This window comes from Cryptomeria japonica, chromosome 2 (genome assembly GCF_030272615.1).
Source record: "Cryptomeria japonica chromosome 2, Sugi_1.0, whole genome shotgun sequence".
NCBI lineage: Eukaryota > Viridiplantae > Streptophyta > Pinopsida > Cupressales > Cupressaceae > Cryptomeria > Cryptomeria japonica.
Genome location: NC_081406.1, coordinates 588,744,643 through 588,762,950, shown reverse-complemented (window position 1 = coordinate 588,762,950; position 18,308 = coordinate 588,744,643). Strand labels below are relative to the sequence as shown.

General features: G+C 35.4%; 1 protein-coding gene across 4 annotated transcripts in view; it reads left to right on the top strand.

Annotated features, from left to right (window-relative positions):
* The window catches only part of LOC131873663 (truncated transcription factor CAULIFLOWER A-like), a 99,928-nt gene extending 84,546 nt beyond the window's left edge, over positions 1-15,382 (top strand). Inside the window, exons 3-8 of one of the 4 annotated variants that reach the window (XM_059216752.1) lie at positions 13,671-13,738; positions 13,845-13,944; positions 14,567-14,596; positions 14,747-14,788; positions 14,860-14,978; positions 15,152-15,382. In XM_059216752.1, the coding sequence (XP_059072735.1) occupies positions 13,671-13,738; positions 13,845-13,944; positions 14,567-14,596; positions 14,747-14,788; positions 14,860-14,978; positions 15,152-15,218 (426 nt within the window). In that variant the 3' untranslated portion in view covers positions 15,219-15,382. Of the gene's footprint in view, positions 1-13,670; positions 13,739-13,844; positions 13,945-14,566; positions 14,597-14,746; positions 14,789-14,859; positions 15,017-15,151 lie in introns of all 4 variants that reach the window. The other 3 variants (XM_059216749.1, XM_059216750.1, XM_059216751.1) reach the window with 3 other exon arrangements.
* The last annotated feature ends 2,926 nt before the right edge of the window (positions 15,383-18,308 follow it).

The following is an 18,308-nucleotide window of genomic DNA, read 5'->3' as shown; positions in this document are numbered from 1 at the left end:
ACACATACATATGTATGTTGGTGAAATAGTTATCAAGTGTTGAATGTTATTTGAAGTATTCAACTTTATTGGTTGAGATGTCTGAAGTCCTACTATGTTTAACCGATATTGCCATGGTTAAGTTCAGTGATGAAGACAACCGGTTAGCATTGTTTTAACTTGATAAGTTGTTGAGAAGTTTTTGTATGTACTGATTCACCCCCCACTCTCAATATTGATTAGGGTATTTGTTGTTCCCCATTATTCATCAATTGGTATTAGAGCAACTCCAGGTTCTCGATGATATAAGCTTAACCGCTTGAGGTAAAAGATCCTACTTTAATGATGAAGAGAAAAGGTCCTAAGTTTAATAGAGATAATTTCAAAATATGGAAGGACAAAATGATGATTTAAATCAAGATTTAGGGTGCTGAACACTAGAGCTATGTTGAGAATGCCTATGTAATCCCCACTAGCACTCTAACCGATGATCAGAAAAGAGAGATTCGAGAAAACGAGCAAGTCATGGAAGCCTTTATTAGCAGCCTATTCGATATTGAGTTAATTGATGTACAAGATAAGGACACTCCTAAGGATGTGTGGGACACACTGGAAACCATTTATGGCGGTGATGAGAATGTCAAGCAGGCTAAGGAAGAAAGCCTTAGAGAAAAATTTGAAGACATGAGGATGGTTGAAGGAGAGACCATTCAACAATATGACATAAGGATCAAGAGTGTGGTTGGAGATATCAAGAGCACTGGTGGAACAATTGATGATGCCACCATTGTCAGTAAAGTTTTGAGATCATTGTTACCGGTCTATCCAATCAGAGTTGCTACTATTTAGGAGCTAAGGTCTATTGAGAAAACCAAGATATCTTTAGACTCTATCATTACAAAGTTGATTGCATATGAGTTGAATAGCTATGATGGCAGTGTTTAGAAGTCTGAGTCAGCCTTTAGAGCATCTGCTACACCAACCAGAAAAGGAAAAGAAGTAATAGCAGTTATGAATCCAGGCAATGCAGAGTATGGATGATGAAGAGATTTTGATGGAGTTTGAAGCTCTTCTTGCCAAGAGACTTCCAAAAGGCACCGGAAAATACAGAGGTAAGATTATTTTAAAATGTTTTTCTTGCAATAAGATAGGACATATAGTTGTTAACTGTCCTAACAATGACAGTAAGGATAAACCAGAGAGGTTTAGAAAGTATAAAGGAGGAGGTAGGAGAAATTGTTTTGTTGCATTTGATGAAGGTGTTACTGATGAAGAATCTGAGTTTAAAGAGAATGAAGACATAGTGTTTGTAGTTGTAAAGGAAGAAGTGTTTGACAAGAAAGCCCTGTCTCTCGCATTGACAACTCTAATGAGTGGATTATTGATAGTGGGTGTGCTCACCACATGACTGGTGACCGGAGAATGTTTTTGTCTCTGGAAGAATATAATGGAGGTGTTGTCTGATTTGGCAACAATGCACCATGCTTGGTGAAAGGTAAAGGATCCATCTCACTGGATGGAAAGAGCAGTGCGGATGATGTCTAATGGGTAGAAGGTCTTAAGCACAACCTTTTGAGTGTTGCTCAGCTAAATGAAAAAAGACTCATTCTGGAGTTTAAAGTTGGAGTCTAGAGTATAATTGGAAAGAGTGATGAACTTATTGCCATCGGTAAGCAGACCAAAGGTAACTTGTTTCAGTTGAATGCCAAGATTAGTTAGTGTGTGATGATGATGTTTGATGACAGTTGGATATGGCATAGGAGATTTTGTCATATGAATTTTGATAATATTGTAAAGGCGAGTAAGATCAAGGTAGTAAGAGGATTGCCTTTGCTGAATAAACCGAAGAATTCTTTGCGCAGAGAATGCCAACTTGGGAAGATGTCTTTCTCAACGTTCAAAGGTAAGCCTTTTTCAGCAGAGAACTTACTTGATCTTGTGCACATAGCAGACCAGATATTGCTCATGTAGTGGGCATTGTGGCCCGTTTTTCAGAAAAGTCCAAGAGAATCCCACTTGGTAGCAATCAAGAGGATTCTCAGAAACTTGAAAGGGACAATTGATTATGGATTGTGGTATCCATACAATGGCGATTTTAATCTTAAGGTATTTACCGATGCAGATTGGGTAGGTAATGTGGACGACCGGAAGAGCATAACCGGTGGAGCGTTTTTTCTTGGTGGAAGCCTAGTCTGATGGACGAGTAAGAAGCAAAGCTGTACTTCCTTGTCTACAGCTGAAGCGGAGTATGTGGCAGCATTTATGAACTGCACTCAAGCAATCTGGATGAAACATGTATTGGATGATTTCAAAGTACCTATATCTGAACCGGTGAGTATATTTTGTGACAACACAAGTGCAATCAATATTTCCAAGAATCTGATATTGCATGCTAGGACAAAGTACATTGAGCTCAAATATCATTTCTTGAGAGAGAAGGTTCAAAACAGAGAGGTTGTATTAGAACATGTTTCCATTAAGGAGAAGCTAGCAGACATATTCACTAAGCCCTTACCGAAGATTACATTTACCTATTTGAGAGGTGAATTAGGTGTTATTCCCCTTCATGAAATAAACTAAAGTTTTGTGTTCCACATCAGTCAAGTACTACAGTGACAAATCTTTCAAGATTGATGTGTTGAAGGATGCTACTCCATAGGGGGAGCAACATAGTGGAGAATGGAAGCTTTTGCCTCCACTTTGGCATTGTTGTCAAAGGGGGAGAAGATATCGGATGATGTATGATATGGGTGAAGATATCTGATGATGAAGATATATGTTATAATTGCATTGGTCTATTTTTTTTATATAGTAGCAATGCTACGCTGAGTATTGCCATCAATGCCAAAGAGAGAGATTGTTGGCATATGATGATATGATGATAATGTATATTGTCATTGATGTCAATAAGTACAGGTGAACTAGTATGAAGATTGGAAGAAGTTGTGATTGATGTTCAAGTAGGAGAACCGGTATGAAGAGATGGAGTGAACCGGTGTCAGGGTTTCACTAAGTATGACTACCGGTTGGTAGTCTTAGCTCTAGGGTTTCCGGTTTGGCAATATAGCTTGTGCGATGCAACCGATGACATTTTTTGATGAGTTAGCTATGAAATAAGGATGAGACCGAGATGCCACATCAGTTTTGTGTACGTGAAGGATTTCCTTGAGGATCTTGCATGTGAAGATCCATTGCATTAAATATCTACCTCGAGAATGAACATTCTTCTTAGCAGTATGTGAAGAAAGCATGATGGGCTATTGATTTTTATATGCGGTGAAGAATGGATGATGCAGAATGACTTGTGATCTGTTTGAGATTGTTTTATTCTATGCAAAGTGTGTGAACGGTCAGGATTGGATCGCTTGTAATTGTAAACTTAAAATGTTTAGGGTTTATGCTACCGACCTAATTGTTGTCTATAAGGTCGATGAATTTTGATATTGTAAGTGTTGGCAAATGTTGTGTTTGTATCCAAGTGATGAAATACTTGCCAGACCAATGAGTGCAAAACTGCAGAGTGTGATTGCAGAATAGAGGAGCTGAAAAGGATCTGCCGTAGCATGTAGTGCTGTTATCAGATCAGAGCTTGACTTGTTGTCTTCCAACCATTTCAACAGTAGGAAAATCCTTTTACCGGGTATCTTAAATAGGCTTATTGCAAATCCTCTATCCAGGTGACTCAAGATCGTTGAGTTCTTCAAATCCTCTAGCAAGGTAACCTTTAACATGGTTTCAACCTTTAACAGGGTATATAGCCATCCCTTAACCGGGTGATCTTTAACAGGATCGGTTCCTAACAGAACCTTATTGTAAAGTCTTTAACTGGACTAGGCTCCTAACAAAAGGATTTTCAAAAGAGGTCAAAAAAAAGCTTGTGGGTATTCATCCCCACCGTGGTTTTTCCCATTTGGGTTTCCACATGAAAAATATGTGTCATGAGTTGTGTATTTTTCATGTGATAATTGTGCAGTCTTTGTTTAGGTGAATATGCATGCAAAGCTAATGGTTATGGTATTACTGATACAACACATGCATATGTATGTTGGTGAAATAGTTATCAAGTGTTGAATGTTATTTGAAGTATTCGGTTTTATTGGTTTAGATGTCTAAAGTCTTATTGTGTTTAAATGGTATTGCCATGGTTAAGTTTAGTGATGAAGACAACCGGTTAGCATTGTTTTAACTTGATAAGTTGTTGAGAAGTTTTGGTATGTACTGATTCACGCCCCCCCCTCTCAGTACCGATGAGGGTATTTGTTGTTCATCATTATTCATCATAAAGAAGGGGAGCATAGCTCAACCCTATTTACAAACTAGACAACAAATCTTGCAAGGGACTGAGAAAGAGCTAAGAACATCAATGGCATTATCATTATCCTTTTCCATATTTGGATTAGGCTTGAATTTGACTTGGATGTGGTGAGGAGACTTATCCTGAGCTACACAGGCAAAGTGGCAATGTTGAAGTTGTGTCCAAGCAATGTTGAAGAATGGGCACTTCCTCTTCAGGGATTGCTTCCTAGTCCAAGGCTCATGGTTGATAAGGAATGAGAGAGCCTTGAATTTGTTCTAAAGATGTGACAAGAGGATAGATATGCAACTGATGAGCTAGAATAAATTGAGTACTACAATACTCGACATGCCAAGGAAGACAAGAACCAAGTCAAGGCCAAGCAGCGTACCTTCGGGATGAAGTAATTCCGTGATTGGCAGAGAGTATTTAAGGAATGTAGCCTTGCAAAAAACCAAGAATGTTAAAATTCAAAAGTTTGTCATTTCATGTTGGATTATTTTTGAAGCTGCCAAAAATTGGTGCAAAGAGTCCATAGAATAATTGACAATAGGCTTAGATTGTGCGTATCTTTTATTCGCCAACCAATCTGCAAGACGATTGCCTTTCTTGTAACAATGACACAACTCAAATCTATCTAGAGTGTGCAAAAGGGAGTAGACATGTTCTAAAATATGTTGAATGCTCCAATTGAGAGCACAACTCTTTCTATAGGCATTGATAATGAGCAAAGAATCCCCTTTAATTATGATGTTCGAGATACAGAGGGCTTCAACCATTAGGATTCCTTGAAGAAGAGCATGGGCTTCTTGTAGATTGTTTGTCCCACCACGTACAATTTCAGGGCTCTTGGAGAAATGATTTGTCCTTTGTGATCACTAATTACGCAACCACCTCCTACTTTTCTACGATTGTCTTTCACTACTCCATCAAAATTTAACTTTAATTTCCCTTGAGGGGGAGGAATCTAGTAGATTTTAGACCTATTCAATTTGTTCTTTGTCGATTGCAGAAGGCTACCTTTGGATTGCTCTTACAACTGATTTATTGACCCTTTCTTGATCAATCCATTATCATTTTGAATGTAGCTTATTTCCAACACCCCCTTAAGTTACACTGAGGTGTTTGGATTTGCTAGCTTGGTTTTGATTTCACATGTTGAGCTACAGCTCATATCAACCAGCTAGGAATCCAACCTAAGACATTTCATGCTGTTGGAGTGCTCTAGCAATTGAACTATTGACCCATCTTTGAACAATCCATTGTCAATGGAGTATAGCTTATTTTCAACAATTGATTTTTTTCTCAACTTCTACAAGATTTCTCATCTCATAACTGTTCTTTTAAATAAACTGACCAAATTTGACAATAGATTTCAATCTATTTAATTGATAAGATTGAAAAAAACTAAATGGAGTGTTCATTCAATGTATAACTTGCAATAGGGTGCTTACTTATTTCCCTTATGGTTTGAACATCTTTTGTATCTAGAGGTTGGTCTCCTTTTCTCAGTAGGCTTTTGTTTCCTCGTTATATTTTGGGATCTCTTCCAACATCTCTTTTGCAAACTCATGTTGCAGGTTATCTACGACAATGATAAAACCTATATGGGGTGCTAGTGTATCTTGCAATTCTGGACCATCTTTTTATATGTGCTGTATCGTACTTATTAAGTGTTCCCTTTCTGTTTGAGTTGGTTTATTAACACCTTAATCCTCTTGAAATATTTATATATAAATAGTTTTCCCTATTATGGTTAAACTGTGCCACCATTTTTCTGCATTTCCCTGTCAGTTTCCAAATATGGAAGAGTACCAGTAGACAACTAAAAATTGCTAGCAACATCCTTATGAAAATCACAAGGAAAAATATAATCTAATGCTGTCTGACCCAAAATTGACTTGGATATTTCAGTGTGATATTACATGGATTTTGATGATATATGCTACTTCAATCAACATACAGCACGAAAATTTTCTAAATGATATATCCATGGGATGCCATCCACATATTTCACTCAATTTGCAATGTCCCCATTCTTAAATATATTCGTACAATGTGAATTTGATAATTGTTCACTAGCAATAATATGTAATGTATCTCATTCACAACAGAAATGGTTTAATCATGGAGTGTAGTAGTTCTTTTTAATTAAGATGGGCATCCTGTTCTTGATTTCTCATCATGAATGTTGACATTCTTGATAAAATATAATATAATGCAATTGTTATACTTTTGAATACTGACACTCTAAATGCTAAAAGCTATAAAGGGGCTGTAAAGAATGAAAATGTGCAAAATCAGAATAAAATGAAGCATTAACATGATAGTTTACCTTGGTGAAACTTAATACGGAAAAAAACGAGGAGAGTTAATTGCTCTTCATCTCCACTGTACCATTATGTAAGATTTACGACTGAATTCATTTGATCTTCCAAGAATAAAATAGAAATTCAACAACACTGTACAATGCTGAAGAATTGAAAAAACAGTCCCACAAGAAAGTGATAAATATTCGCAGCAATACAAATTCACACAACATTATTATTTCTGCACTAAAAACAGTTTACAAGAGAAGTGTTGGGAATGTGAAGCCCAACGGTGACATGATCTTTTGGCTCCCTCAACTCTTTGATTTATAGCTGAATATGAATGTATAAATGGCCATGTATGATGTATTACCGGATAACATTAATAGAGGTTTTCCCTGCTTTCTAGTGGATGTAGCCAATAATGGTGAACCACGTAAATAGCTATGTTATGTGTTATTTTGTGTGTTTGTCTTAATTTGCTTTCAGTTGTTTTGTGTTCATTATATGTTTTTTCTCTGCTCATTTAAATTTACAAGAAATGGAGTAGCTTTATAAAATAACGCTCCATACAAAATAACAACATTAAATAAAATAGAAACTAATTAATGAAAGACGATTGTGATCCACCATTGAAAAAAAACCAAAAAAAACCAAACAGCACTAGCGGTTGAGGATAGCAGTGCTGGGCACTAGCGAATCAGGATAACAATGTTGGTGGATAAGGCTAGCGGATGAGGATGACAACATGAATTTTCAAAATACTCCCCCTTTGATGGGGAAAGGACTAACAATACGATTTCAAAGCATCAAAAACTGAGCCTTTGCAACTGCCTTGGTAAAAATATCAGCAAGTTGTTTTGTACTCTTTATGTACCTGAGTTCAACCTCTTTCTATTGTACCAAATCTTTGATAAAATGATATTTCTAATCAATCAAAGTGCTTAGTTTTGCTATGATGCACTGGATTTTGGCCAATTTTATGGGGCTCATATTATCACAATGTATCACTGTAGGCTGAAATTATGTTTCACCTATCTCTTCAAGAACTTTCTTGAGCCATAATTCTTGAGTTCCTGCAGATGTGATTGCAACATATTCTGCTTCTGTAGAAGAAAGGGAAACTATTCTTTGCTTCTTTGAACTCCAAGAAACCAAACGTGAAACAGTTACCAGAAGTAGATTTTCAGTCATCCACGCTACCTCCCAAATCAAAATCACTGAAACCAACTAGATCAAATCCTTTAGAATTGTAGTAATGAATGTCAAAAATCAAAGTACGTTTCACATACCTTAAAATTCTTTTTGCATCCTTCATATGTAATTCAGAAGACTTTGTCATATACCTTGAAACAAAAGAAGCTGCATAAGCAATGTCACGCTTGGAGTGAGTTAGAAACATCAAATTCCCAACAATACTTCTATAAGTTGTCCCATCAACTTGGTTAGCACTATCATCTCTACACAACACAACTCTTTGAAAAATTGGAGTGGGATGGTTTACAATTAACCATATCAAATTTATTCAACATATCTTTGGCATATTTAATTTGGCAAAGGAAAATTCTATCCTTACTTTGATAGACTTCCATGCCTAGTAAATATTTCATAAGGCCTAAATCTGACATCTCAAATTCTTTCATCATAAAAGATTTGAAGTTATCTTTCATTGTAGAATTCTACCCATGTGTATACAACAAATCATCAACATACAAACTGACAATAAGAATGTCATTACCTTTTTGTTTGTAGTAAAGGGTAGGTTCACTCTTACTTCTAGTGAAGTCAATCTCTTGAAAATACCCATCAACCCTTGCATATCAAGTTCTTAGTGCTTGCTTGAGGCCATACAAGGCCTTTTTTCAGCTTGTAGACTTGATGCTCTTTACTTTGCACCTCAAACCTTATTGCTGTTCCACATAAATTTCTTCTTCTAAGTACCCATTCAAGAAGGCACTTTTCACATCTATATGATGTATGCTCCATTTCTTTTGAGCTGCAAGTGAAATCAACATTCTAATAGTCTATTCACGTGCTACAGGTACAAATATTTCTTCATAATCTATACCATACCTTTGAGTGAATCCTTTGGCAACTAACCTTGCTTTTTGTCTTTCAACACTTCCATCACTATGGTACTTAGTCTTGTAGAACCATTTAGTGCCAATTTTTTTCTTATCATGTGGAACCTTTTTAAGATCTCTATTACCATTTTTGTTAATTGAATCCATCTCTTGTTGCAATGCTTGCACCCAAACTTCATTAGTACATGCATCCTCATAACAAGATGGTTCTAAATCAGCCTATGAAAATAATGCAAAATGTACTATCTCACCTCTAGGATTTTCTTCATGAGCTTGAATTGCACTTCTTTCATAAATTTCCGCTAAGCTTTTAACCTTCCTTATATATTGGGCTTGATGGTGGGCTTGCACTTGAAACTAAAGAACTAGAAAAGGGGCTTCTTTGTGGATGTGGACCACTCGGAATTAAAGTATTAATTGGCTGCCCATGATCAATATCAGCAAAAATACCACCATCAAAACAGATTTAGGCTTCTCAGCATGGTATTTTTGATGGGCATAAACTCCCCCTTCATCAAAATCACATCCCTTGAGACAATTACACTATTAGTGCAAGGGTTATACAACCTGTAAGCTTTACTAGGCTCACTATACCCAACAAAAAATACAAGACTCGCTGTTGGGATACAATTTTTTTCTATTTTGATCAGCAATTTGTACATAAGCCAGACAACCAAAAACTCAAAAATGAGTAATATTAGGCCTCTTGCATACCATGCTTCATAAGGAGTCATCATTGCAAGTGCTCTAGTGGGACTCCGATTGAGAATGTACACTGTTGTAGCAACTGCATCACCCCAAAAATAATTACTCAAACCTTTAGTTTGAACATACTTCTTTCTATTTCTACCAATGTGTGATTCTTCCTCTCAGCTATCCCATTCTGTTGAGGTGCGTAAGTAGTTACGAGTTGTCTTCTTATACCATGCAAATCACAAATACTCTTGAAATCTCTTGAGCAAAATTCTCCTCCTTGATCTGTCCTTAAACATTTAATTTTGCACCATTTCTCATTTTCAACAAGGGCTTTGAACCTTTTAAATGTATCAAATGCCTCATCCCTGGACTTTAAAAGATAAACTCAACAATACCTTGCGTAATCATCAATGAAAGTAAGAAAATATGATGACTTACCCAAACACGTGGTCTACATAGGACCACAAATATCTAAATGAAGTAGTTGAAGAGGGTAATGAAGCAGTTGAAGAGGGTAATGTGCCCTCCATGCTTTCTCTTTAGAGAATGATTCTCTTGCATGCTTGCCTTTAGCATACCCTTCAGGTTTTGTGTATTCTTGAACCTTAGGTAACCCAAAAACCAAAGCTAGGCAACCCAAAAGCCAAAGCTTTTGATGTCAGAAATTTCAAGCTATTAAAATTCAAATGTCCATACCTTAGATGCCACAACCAACTTTTGTCCTTATATGCCATAATGACAAGATGATTGCTATTTTCATCAAAATGCAACGGGAACATCCTATTCCTTGACTTGATTTTTATCATAGACTGTACATTTCTGGTTGTCAAAGACAACCTTATAATTCTTTTCACATAGCTGTCCAACACTTAATAAATTGTGCTTCAATTGTGGAGTATAAAAAATTTCTTGGACACTTTTCATACCTTTTTTTGTAGCCACATTCACGGCTTCTTTTGCTGCAACCTCTAAAGTGTTGTCATTACCAAGCATAATCTTTGATTTAAAACTCTCATCAATTGTAGAAAGCAAATCTTTATTACTAGACATGTGGTTAGAGCACTTTGAATCTAAATACCAAACATTTTTCATATCATGTTCAGCTTTGCCATAGGATAAAAAAAAATTACTTGAGGAAGCCTCTCCACTCTTTTGAGCACAATTGACATTTTTATTGTTATTACCTAATAAAATCTGCAATCTCTTTCAAAATGGCCATACCTGTTACAATGGTAACACTGGATATTTCTCTTGTCGAATCAGCCTCTACCTCTTCCTCCTTGACCACCTCTTCTTCCTCTATTTCCTCTTGATGAACTCTGATTTTGGCCTCTACCTTGGCCTTGATTTCTCTTTGAGCTACTATTTACATCTTCATGCTTCGAAATTTGCACCTTAGATGAAAAAGCAACTTTCTCATTCACATCTTGAGATGAATCTCTCAATCTTTTCTCATGTGATATAAGAGACCCAACAAGGTGATCATACTCAGAAGTGGACAAATCTTTGCTCTCTTCAATAACGATGGCAACGTTTTTTCATCTCAGTGTTAAAGACCTAACACTTTTTTAATCACAACTTCTTTGCTCATAGCTTCACCCAAAGTAGTCATTTTATTGACTGCATCTTTGACCCTTATACTATTCATTCGTATTCTTTGTTTCCTACATTTTTAAATTCTCAAATTCCCGTTTCAATTTCAAGGTTTGTAGCTTGACAACTTTGATATGATCCTTGCCTTGAGTCTTTGCATGTGCAATTCTCAGAAACAGACTCTTATCAAGAGCAATTTGAATGTGAATAAAGTCTATGCATTCTTTTTCTTAGCTGTTACATCATTTATTGCAAGTGCATTCCAACATGGAGTCTCTTCATACCCCGTTTCTAAAATTTCCCACGTCTTTTTATATTTAAAAAACGTCTTTTTCTATTTAAAAAAGTCTCTGATTTTTATACACCAGTAATCATACTCACTTCCGTCAAATTCTGGAATTGAAAACAAATTAGCATTCAAAATTGCAACATTAAATAAAATAGAAACTAAGTAATAAAAGACGATAGACGATCCACCATTGAAAAAACAAACAAAAAACGAACAGCACTAGCAGATGAGTATAACAATGCTGGGCACTAGCGGATGAGGATAACAACGCTGGTGTATAAGGCTAGCGGATGAGGATGACAACATCAATTTCCAACAAATGCCCAACATAATTGCTGAAGGAAAGAAAAGTGTCATGCATCATTTAATGTATTTGTTCAACTGACCTAGCTTCACTTTTGTATTAGCCAATACGTGTTTATTTATACAATCGAGTGACGTTGAACTACACAGTGTGAATCATTAATTCCCATGGTCGAATGGAATCCAAGAATCAGTTTAACTTCGGCTAAATGGGAAGTTAAGCTTGAAATGTTTGGAGGTGTTCACATCCTCTAGGCACACCGAAGGTGTATACATTATTATGACATGCCAATGACATAAGATGTTAGGGCTGATGTTTGTGGTCATCAGTGAAGTCTAATTTTTGGTTTTGTGGACGGTAAGAATCTTCTGCTACAAGTCCCTGATCTATTTTTTGATAGGGTAGCTTGAATTTCAGGAAGTTGATTGTATTGTTGATAGGGTAGCTTGAAAGTTGGGGAGTTTGCTTGTTGGAAATTTCATTGGATTAGGTTAAATATTGATGTGTTATAAATGATTTTTCATTTTTTTTTAATGAACAGTGAAGATTATCTAGGGTCCCCTCTTGGATGGCTATTAAGCTTTTATGTTTTATGTTGAGAAAGAATGCATTGGTAATGTTTCGGCATGGATTGGACTTCCTGGGTTGCTGTTGGAATGTTAGGAGGTCTTGATCCACATCACCTACTTTATTGTGTTTTTCAGATTTATTGTTTTATTGGAAGGGGATAAAGCACTCCCTACTATGATTACCTTATATCTTAAATTAGGTAAAAGGGTCTATTAGGACCCCCCACTGCTTTGCCATAATCGCCTCATTGTTGGTTGTGCATGAGCAATAGGAGCAAGCAACCTTTTGGGAGGGAAAAGGAACATTTGCTATTAATGATATATGCACAGTCCTTCTAGAAGCGATATCAGAGGCTGAGAGGAGCTTTGTAGCGAGAGGAAATTTGATGAAACTAGGGATTTGGGGGAGACTCATGTCAGGCCTATGATTGAAACGCAGAAGTTGTCCAACTGAAATGAAGTGAAAAAAGGAGTTGGGAGAGAGGCTTTCATATTGCTTTATATGTCTTTATAATACCAAAGTTGGAATTAAAAGAGAGATAACAACTAGGAATGGAATGGATTTGTTTATCAAAGAATGAATGGGACTGAATGGAATGGTTTTGTTTGTCAAAGAATGATTGGGACTGTTTGGTGCTCCCTAGGGTGGTTTCAGACTACCTTGATTTGTCTCGTCTCTTTCGGTCCTTGGATTGTATGCCTGCATCTGATGTATTTAGCATCTTTTGACGTGGTGCTCATTATTTGTTCTTGCTCTGCAGCCTTAGTGTTGTTTGTTTCTTTGTATTGGTCAGGTTATATCACATTATCATTCTTATTATATAAAAACAAGATTCAAATAAGATTAAAACTATAAAATGACAGCGAAAAAAATATAATATAAAATGTTTTGAATTAGGATTGGTTGATCCAAGTCAGTTCAGTTATGCCACTGCGAAAATAAATCCTTGAAGTTACTCTTGAACTAAAGGAAACTAATAAACACGTCCTTAATAAGCTATATATATAACTTTTTGCTTAATTACATTAAAATCTGTCTCATTTCATATTTTTTAAGTTTTTACAATGAAATTTTGTTGAAACTACCCTGAAAATTAGCTTGGTCTTCTCACCCTAGCCCAACAACTTCAATGAGACCATTGTTCAAAGTTTAAACATCTTAGATTCACATATTAAATTACTCAAACGTTTAATAACTATTTTAACTGTCTTCATTTTATTTTCTTTTAAGAGTTAGCGGTGATTTTCTTCTATAATTTCTTCTAATCTTGGACCACCCTTCGTTGGAAATGTCTGTTTGACATTTACATGCACTGCTGACGTTGCTACATTGGAGAAGATGGTTGAAAACTAGGACCTCTCTACCAGGCTAACAATTATAACTCTAATAAGTTTGGTTTATATCTTAACTTTATACGTTTCAAAGCAAATCGGTCCAACAAATAATTATTTTGGATGTGTCTATTAAGCCAAGGATAGGCAAACACCCTTGGCCAGCTTACTCTTGTAGTATGATGGAGACGATCGTACTTAATTCTGGTGTCATTGTGTAGTCATCATCTCAGTCAGAAAAGGTAGCAGGATTGATGCAAAAGATACAGGTCACGGAGAAAATGGTTAGGTAAGCTTACAACGGCTGCATGCCTAGTATTGTCTCTTAGCGTCTTAGTATCTTATATGATCTAATTTTCACGAAGAACACATTTTCGTTCTACTTTTCTTGTCAGGAATTTAAAGGGGGAGGAACTTTCTTCTTTGGGTCCTGATGACTTGGAGCAAGTGGAGCGCCAGATTCAAGTAGGAATGAATAGAGTAAGGGAGAGAAAGGTAACTATTTTTCATGTTGTTGCATATTGATTTTCTTTTGAGACAAGTATATTTTTGGATCATTTTATCTAAAATCTATAGAAGCGAATCTTAACAAATTAATAGTATTAATGTAAAAGGAGTTGTATGTGGTAGTTGTTGGAATGTGAAGTCAATATGGATCTCATCTAGTAACTTCTGTATATGTCATATATGTAGATGTGCGATTCATGCTTACTATATTTAGTAAGTTGTTTTCAATTAGGACTCTGCAATCGGTTGTTATATGTTGTTCGAAGTCATATTTTAAAGTACAGTTTTGAATTGTTGTAACTTTGTAAATTCCTGAGAATTAATATGAAATATATTTTGACCTTGGTTTTTTTCTTGATATAATTTTACCAAATTTTTCCACATAAATCTGAATATTATGTATTATTGTTCTTCTCTGCAATTTTTTGCACTTGTAATTTTTCTTACAATGATAAACACAAATAATAAAAAATAGAAAAATATTAAATAACTTTGATTCCACCTGCAAACATAAATGATAGAAGGAATTGTATGTAACACATGATGTCAATTGTGGCATCTGGAATTTCCCTTCTTCAGCTTAATTGATAACTGTTAGACTGTGTGACAGAACCGACTTGTGGAGGAGCTCCAAAGGAGGGTAAGAGCAATATATAATCGATCTATAATTTGAGATTATATGTATAAATATTGAACATTCATATCTAGTTTTTTCTTTGTTAATTCATTGGTTAAAGTAATTCTTATATGTGAATCGACTCTCAAATGGCTTACTGTTGTAATAATTCAGGCCAATGACTTGCAAAAAGATAATGATGAACTACACAAAATGGTACGTTCAGATATTAATGTCGTCTAGTACTGTATTTATCATTCTACAGAATGTAATTATCTACCATATAGATGCAGCTCTCCGAAGAGAGGAGATATGGAGAGAGAATTTCCAACGATAATGTTGGAATGCTATCAACTGGAATGGCTACCAACCCTTGGCAGCAAAGCTTTCAACAACCATGGCGGATGTAGATTCTATTCTTCAATTATTTGGAGTTTAACAAATGTAGTGCTGACTGTTTGCTTTGGAACCTATTTACTTTGAATCCCTTTTCTTGGTATTTTGGCTATTGAAAGCACATATAGATTTACTATTTACTTGAAATGAAACTTATCATCGAATTGTATGAATTTTTTGCAGAAATCATTCATCGGTACGTCTACCTGAGCAGGAGCATCGTCTCACCGTACTGCAAGGATGGCAGTGATCCAAACTATTTATATACAAAACAATTGGTCATATTTTATTGCAACTATTTGATGTAATAAAGGAACTAATTTTAAATGCTTCTATATATAGATAATCCTATCGTGCCAAATATTTTTTGATTTCTATATATAAGTTCTATAAGATGAGATTATTTTTTCCTAATTTTTTATTTATTTTTGTATATGTTCATTTGATAAAAATATAATATTTTTAAATGAAAATGTATTTTTTTTTTTTCAATAAAAGTGGATTATTCCACTAAACCTTTTTTATTAATATTTTTTATTTTTTACATAAGATTCAAAGAGCATACCAAAGGAAAGAACCCTGGGAAGAAAACCTCTAGTCACAGCTCATCAAATAAATTTATAGTATCTAACAAATCAGTTTATACACCCTGTCCAAAACCACATACAAAATGCGGTCACAACACATATAATATTAGTTTCCACAGTTGCTATCAATGGAAGAAGACATAATTTTCCAAAGCTCTGTGGCAAATCCCATGAGCCAAAAACCTTCCAGCCAAAAAATAAAGTATCAAAAAACCTTTAGAAAAACACTATTGTATCAAAAACCATGAGCTTGAACTCTCCTCTAGGCAACGAACATGAATACTTGAAATGAAATGGGAAAGCGAGAATAATTATCATCATAAAATTTTACATCAACATTACTCAAGAAAATCACATAACTATTGTTGCAAACTTTCCCATACCTTAGAAGGAATTTCCTCAAAACCCACCTCTTGTCGATTAGCATTGCTATCAATGGCTAAATTTGCCAAATAATCTGCAATCTTATTAACTTCTCTGTAACAATGGGATAACAAGAAAGAGTCAAACAATTCTAATTTTTGTAAAATGAGCTCAAGTATATACTGCAAATTCCAACAGTTCGATTTCTTTTTCATAACATATTGAATAATCACCATAGGATCACCTTCAATTATTAAGTCCTTAATTCCACAAGAGATTGCCATATTCAATCCAAAAGACAAAGCATGAAATTCAGCATAATTGTTAGTTTTAAAACCAATAGCATGACACTTAGCTCGAATAAAATTTGCATTGTGATCATAAATTACCATGCCTACCTCAACCAACCCGGGGTTATCATGAGAGGCTTCATCAAAATTCAGTTTAAAGTGCCCTTGCGGAGGAGGTTTCCATCTAGCAGAGCATCTCTTACCTATTGCATCATTCTTTTTTAAAATTGAACCATGAGAGGGTAAAATCGACAACATCTTCCAAACACTAGTAACTCTACTATCCTAGTGCGAAAAAGAAGTAAGATTTTTCAAATTCTTATAAATAAACAACAAAGCAACCTCAAAGATTGAAGACTCAATTTTTAATAGAACCTCAGACACAGGAGAACTTGTTTTTTTAAATATCCTGTTGTTTCACTCTAGCCAAACATTTCAAATCACAATAGATGGAGATATGATCTAAAGACATGCATAAAAAGATGAGGCAAACATAAAGGGTCAAGATCAAAAATAGGAAATGAGATCCTTACCAATAACAAAGGATATATTTAACTTCTCAAACAACCATTGCCAACATTCATAAGCACAATCACAATGTAGGAATAGGTGTGAAGAAGATTCCAAATTTTTGTTACAAAGGACACCAGGGAAGACAACAGTAATACCAAGTTTGTCCAATCTCATACCTGTAAGGACTCTATCCTGAACTGCCAACCAAGCAAAGGCTCCAGCTTTAAGAAGACAAGCCGAATGCCAAAACAACTTATAAGGCCAGGATGATAAATCTTTAGCAACCATAAAGAGAGTTGTAACCATCTTTAACAATGTATTTACCAGAAATATTCTCTGTTCAAATAAGTTCATCCTCAGAATCAGAAAGAAATACACAATTCTATCCCCAAAAATCTTCTCAAAATCTAATTTCATACTTTGATCAACATCTAAGAATTCAATTGACTTCCATCTAGCTAGCTTAAGGGGTCCACTAGTCACAATTTCAAACTAATCTACTACAAAAACACCCCAAAGGGAGGAAATAATAGTGATCCAAAGAGACCAATCCCTAATATTCACTAGAGGTGTGTGTCCATTCCATACTTCATCCCAAAATCTGACCTTTCTACCATTATGAACAATCCATTTACGAAGGAAATTCCAAATAGCAGAACCCGAAGGCAAATTTAAGACTTTAAAAATGTACTCTCGGTCCATTATTTAAATATTTGGCAAACATAATCTATGCCCATAAGGAGTTAGGCTTGTCATATAATTTCCAAACCAACTTAGCACCTAAGGCTAAATTCTGATTCTCCAAACTCTGAATTCTTGTTCCCCCTAGTTTCTTAGGCAAACATACCTTATCCCATGCAACTAAAGGGAGTTTTTTCTTGTCATCTTTATTATTGTTCCAAAGAAAATCTCTAAGAGTATCCTGTAAACTAACAATAGTTGCTTTTGGAGACTTCAAAACAGACATGAGATATATGGGAACAACATTCAAAATAGACTTGATGAGAAGAATTTTACCCACCAAAGTTAACCATCTATCATTCCATGAGAGAATTCTTTTAGAAATGACCGAAATAATCTTATCCCCAAAACCAATCTTATCCTGTTGAACAAAGAAAGGAATCCCAAGGTAAGTACATGGAAGATTTCCAGTCTCAAATCCCCAAAAGGATTGCAACCTATGTTGAACCAGTTGTGATGTATTAAGGAAGAAAATCTTTGATTTATCACCATTCACTTTCTGACCAGAAAACGATGCATAATTCTATATTATTCTTTTAATCACTTTTACCTCAACTAACAAAGCATGTCCAAATAACATAGTATCATATGCAAAGAGACAATGAGAAATACTTTGGGGAATATTCTGAATCCTTATACCTTTCCAAAACCCTCCCACTTTAGTAGCCCTAATAGCTCAACTAAAGGTTTTAGCTAGGAGAATAAACAAAAAGGGAGAAAGGGGATCTCACTGTCTCAAACCCCTGGAGGAAGTGAAAAAACCACAAGGAGAACCATTAATTAAAACCGAGAATCTTGTAGAAGAAATACATGCACGAATCCATTTGACCCAGGCCTTGAAAAAAC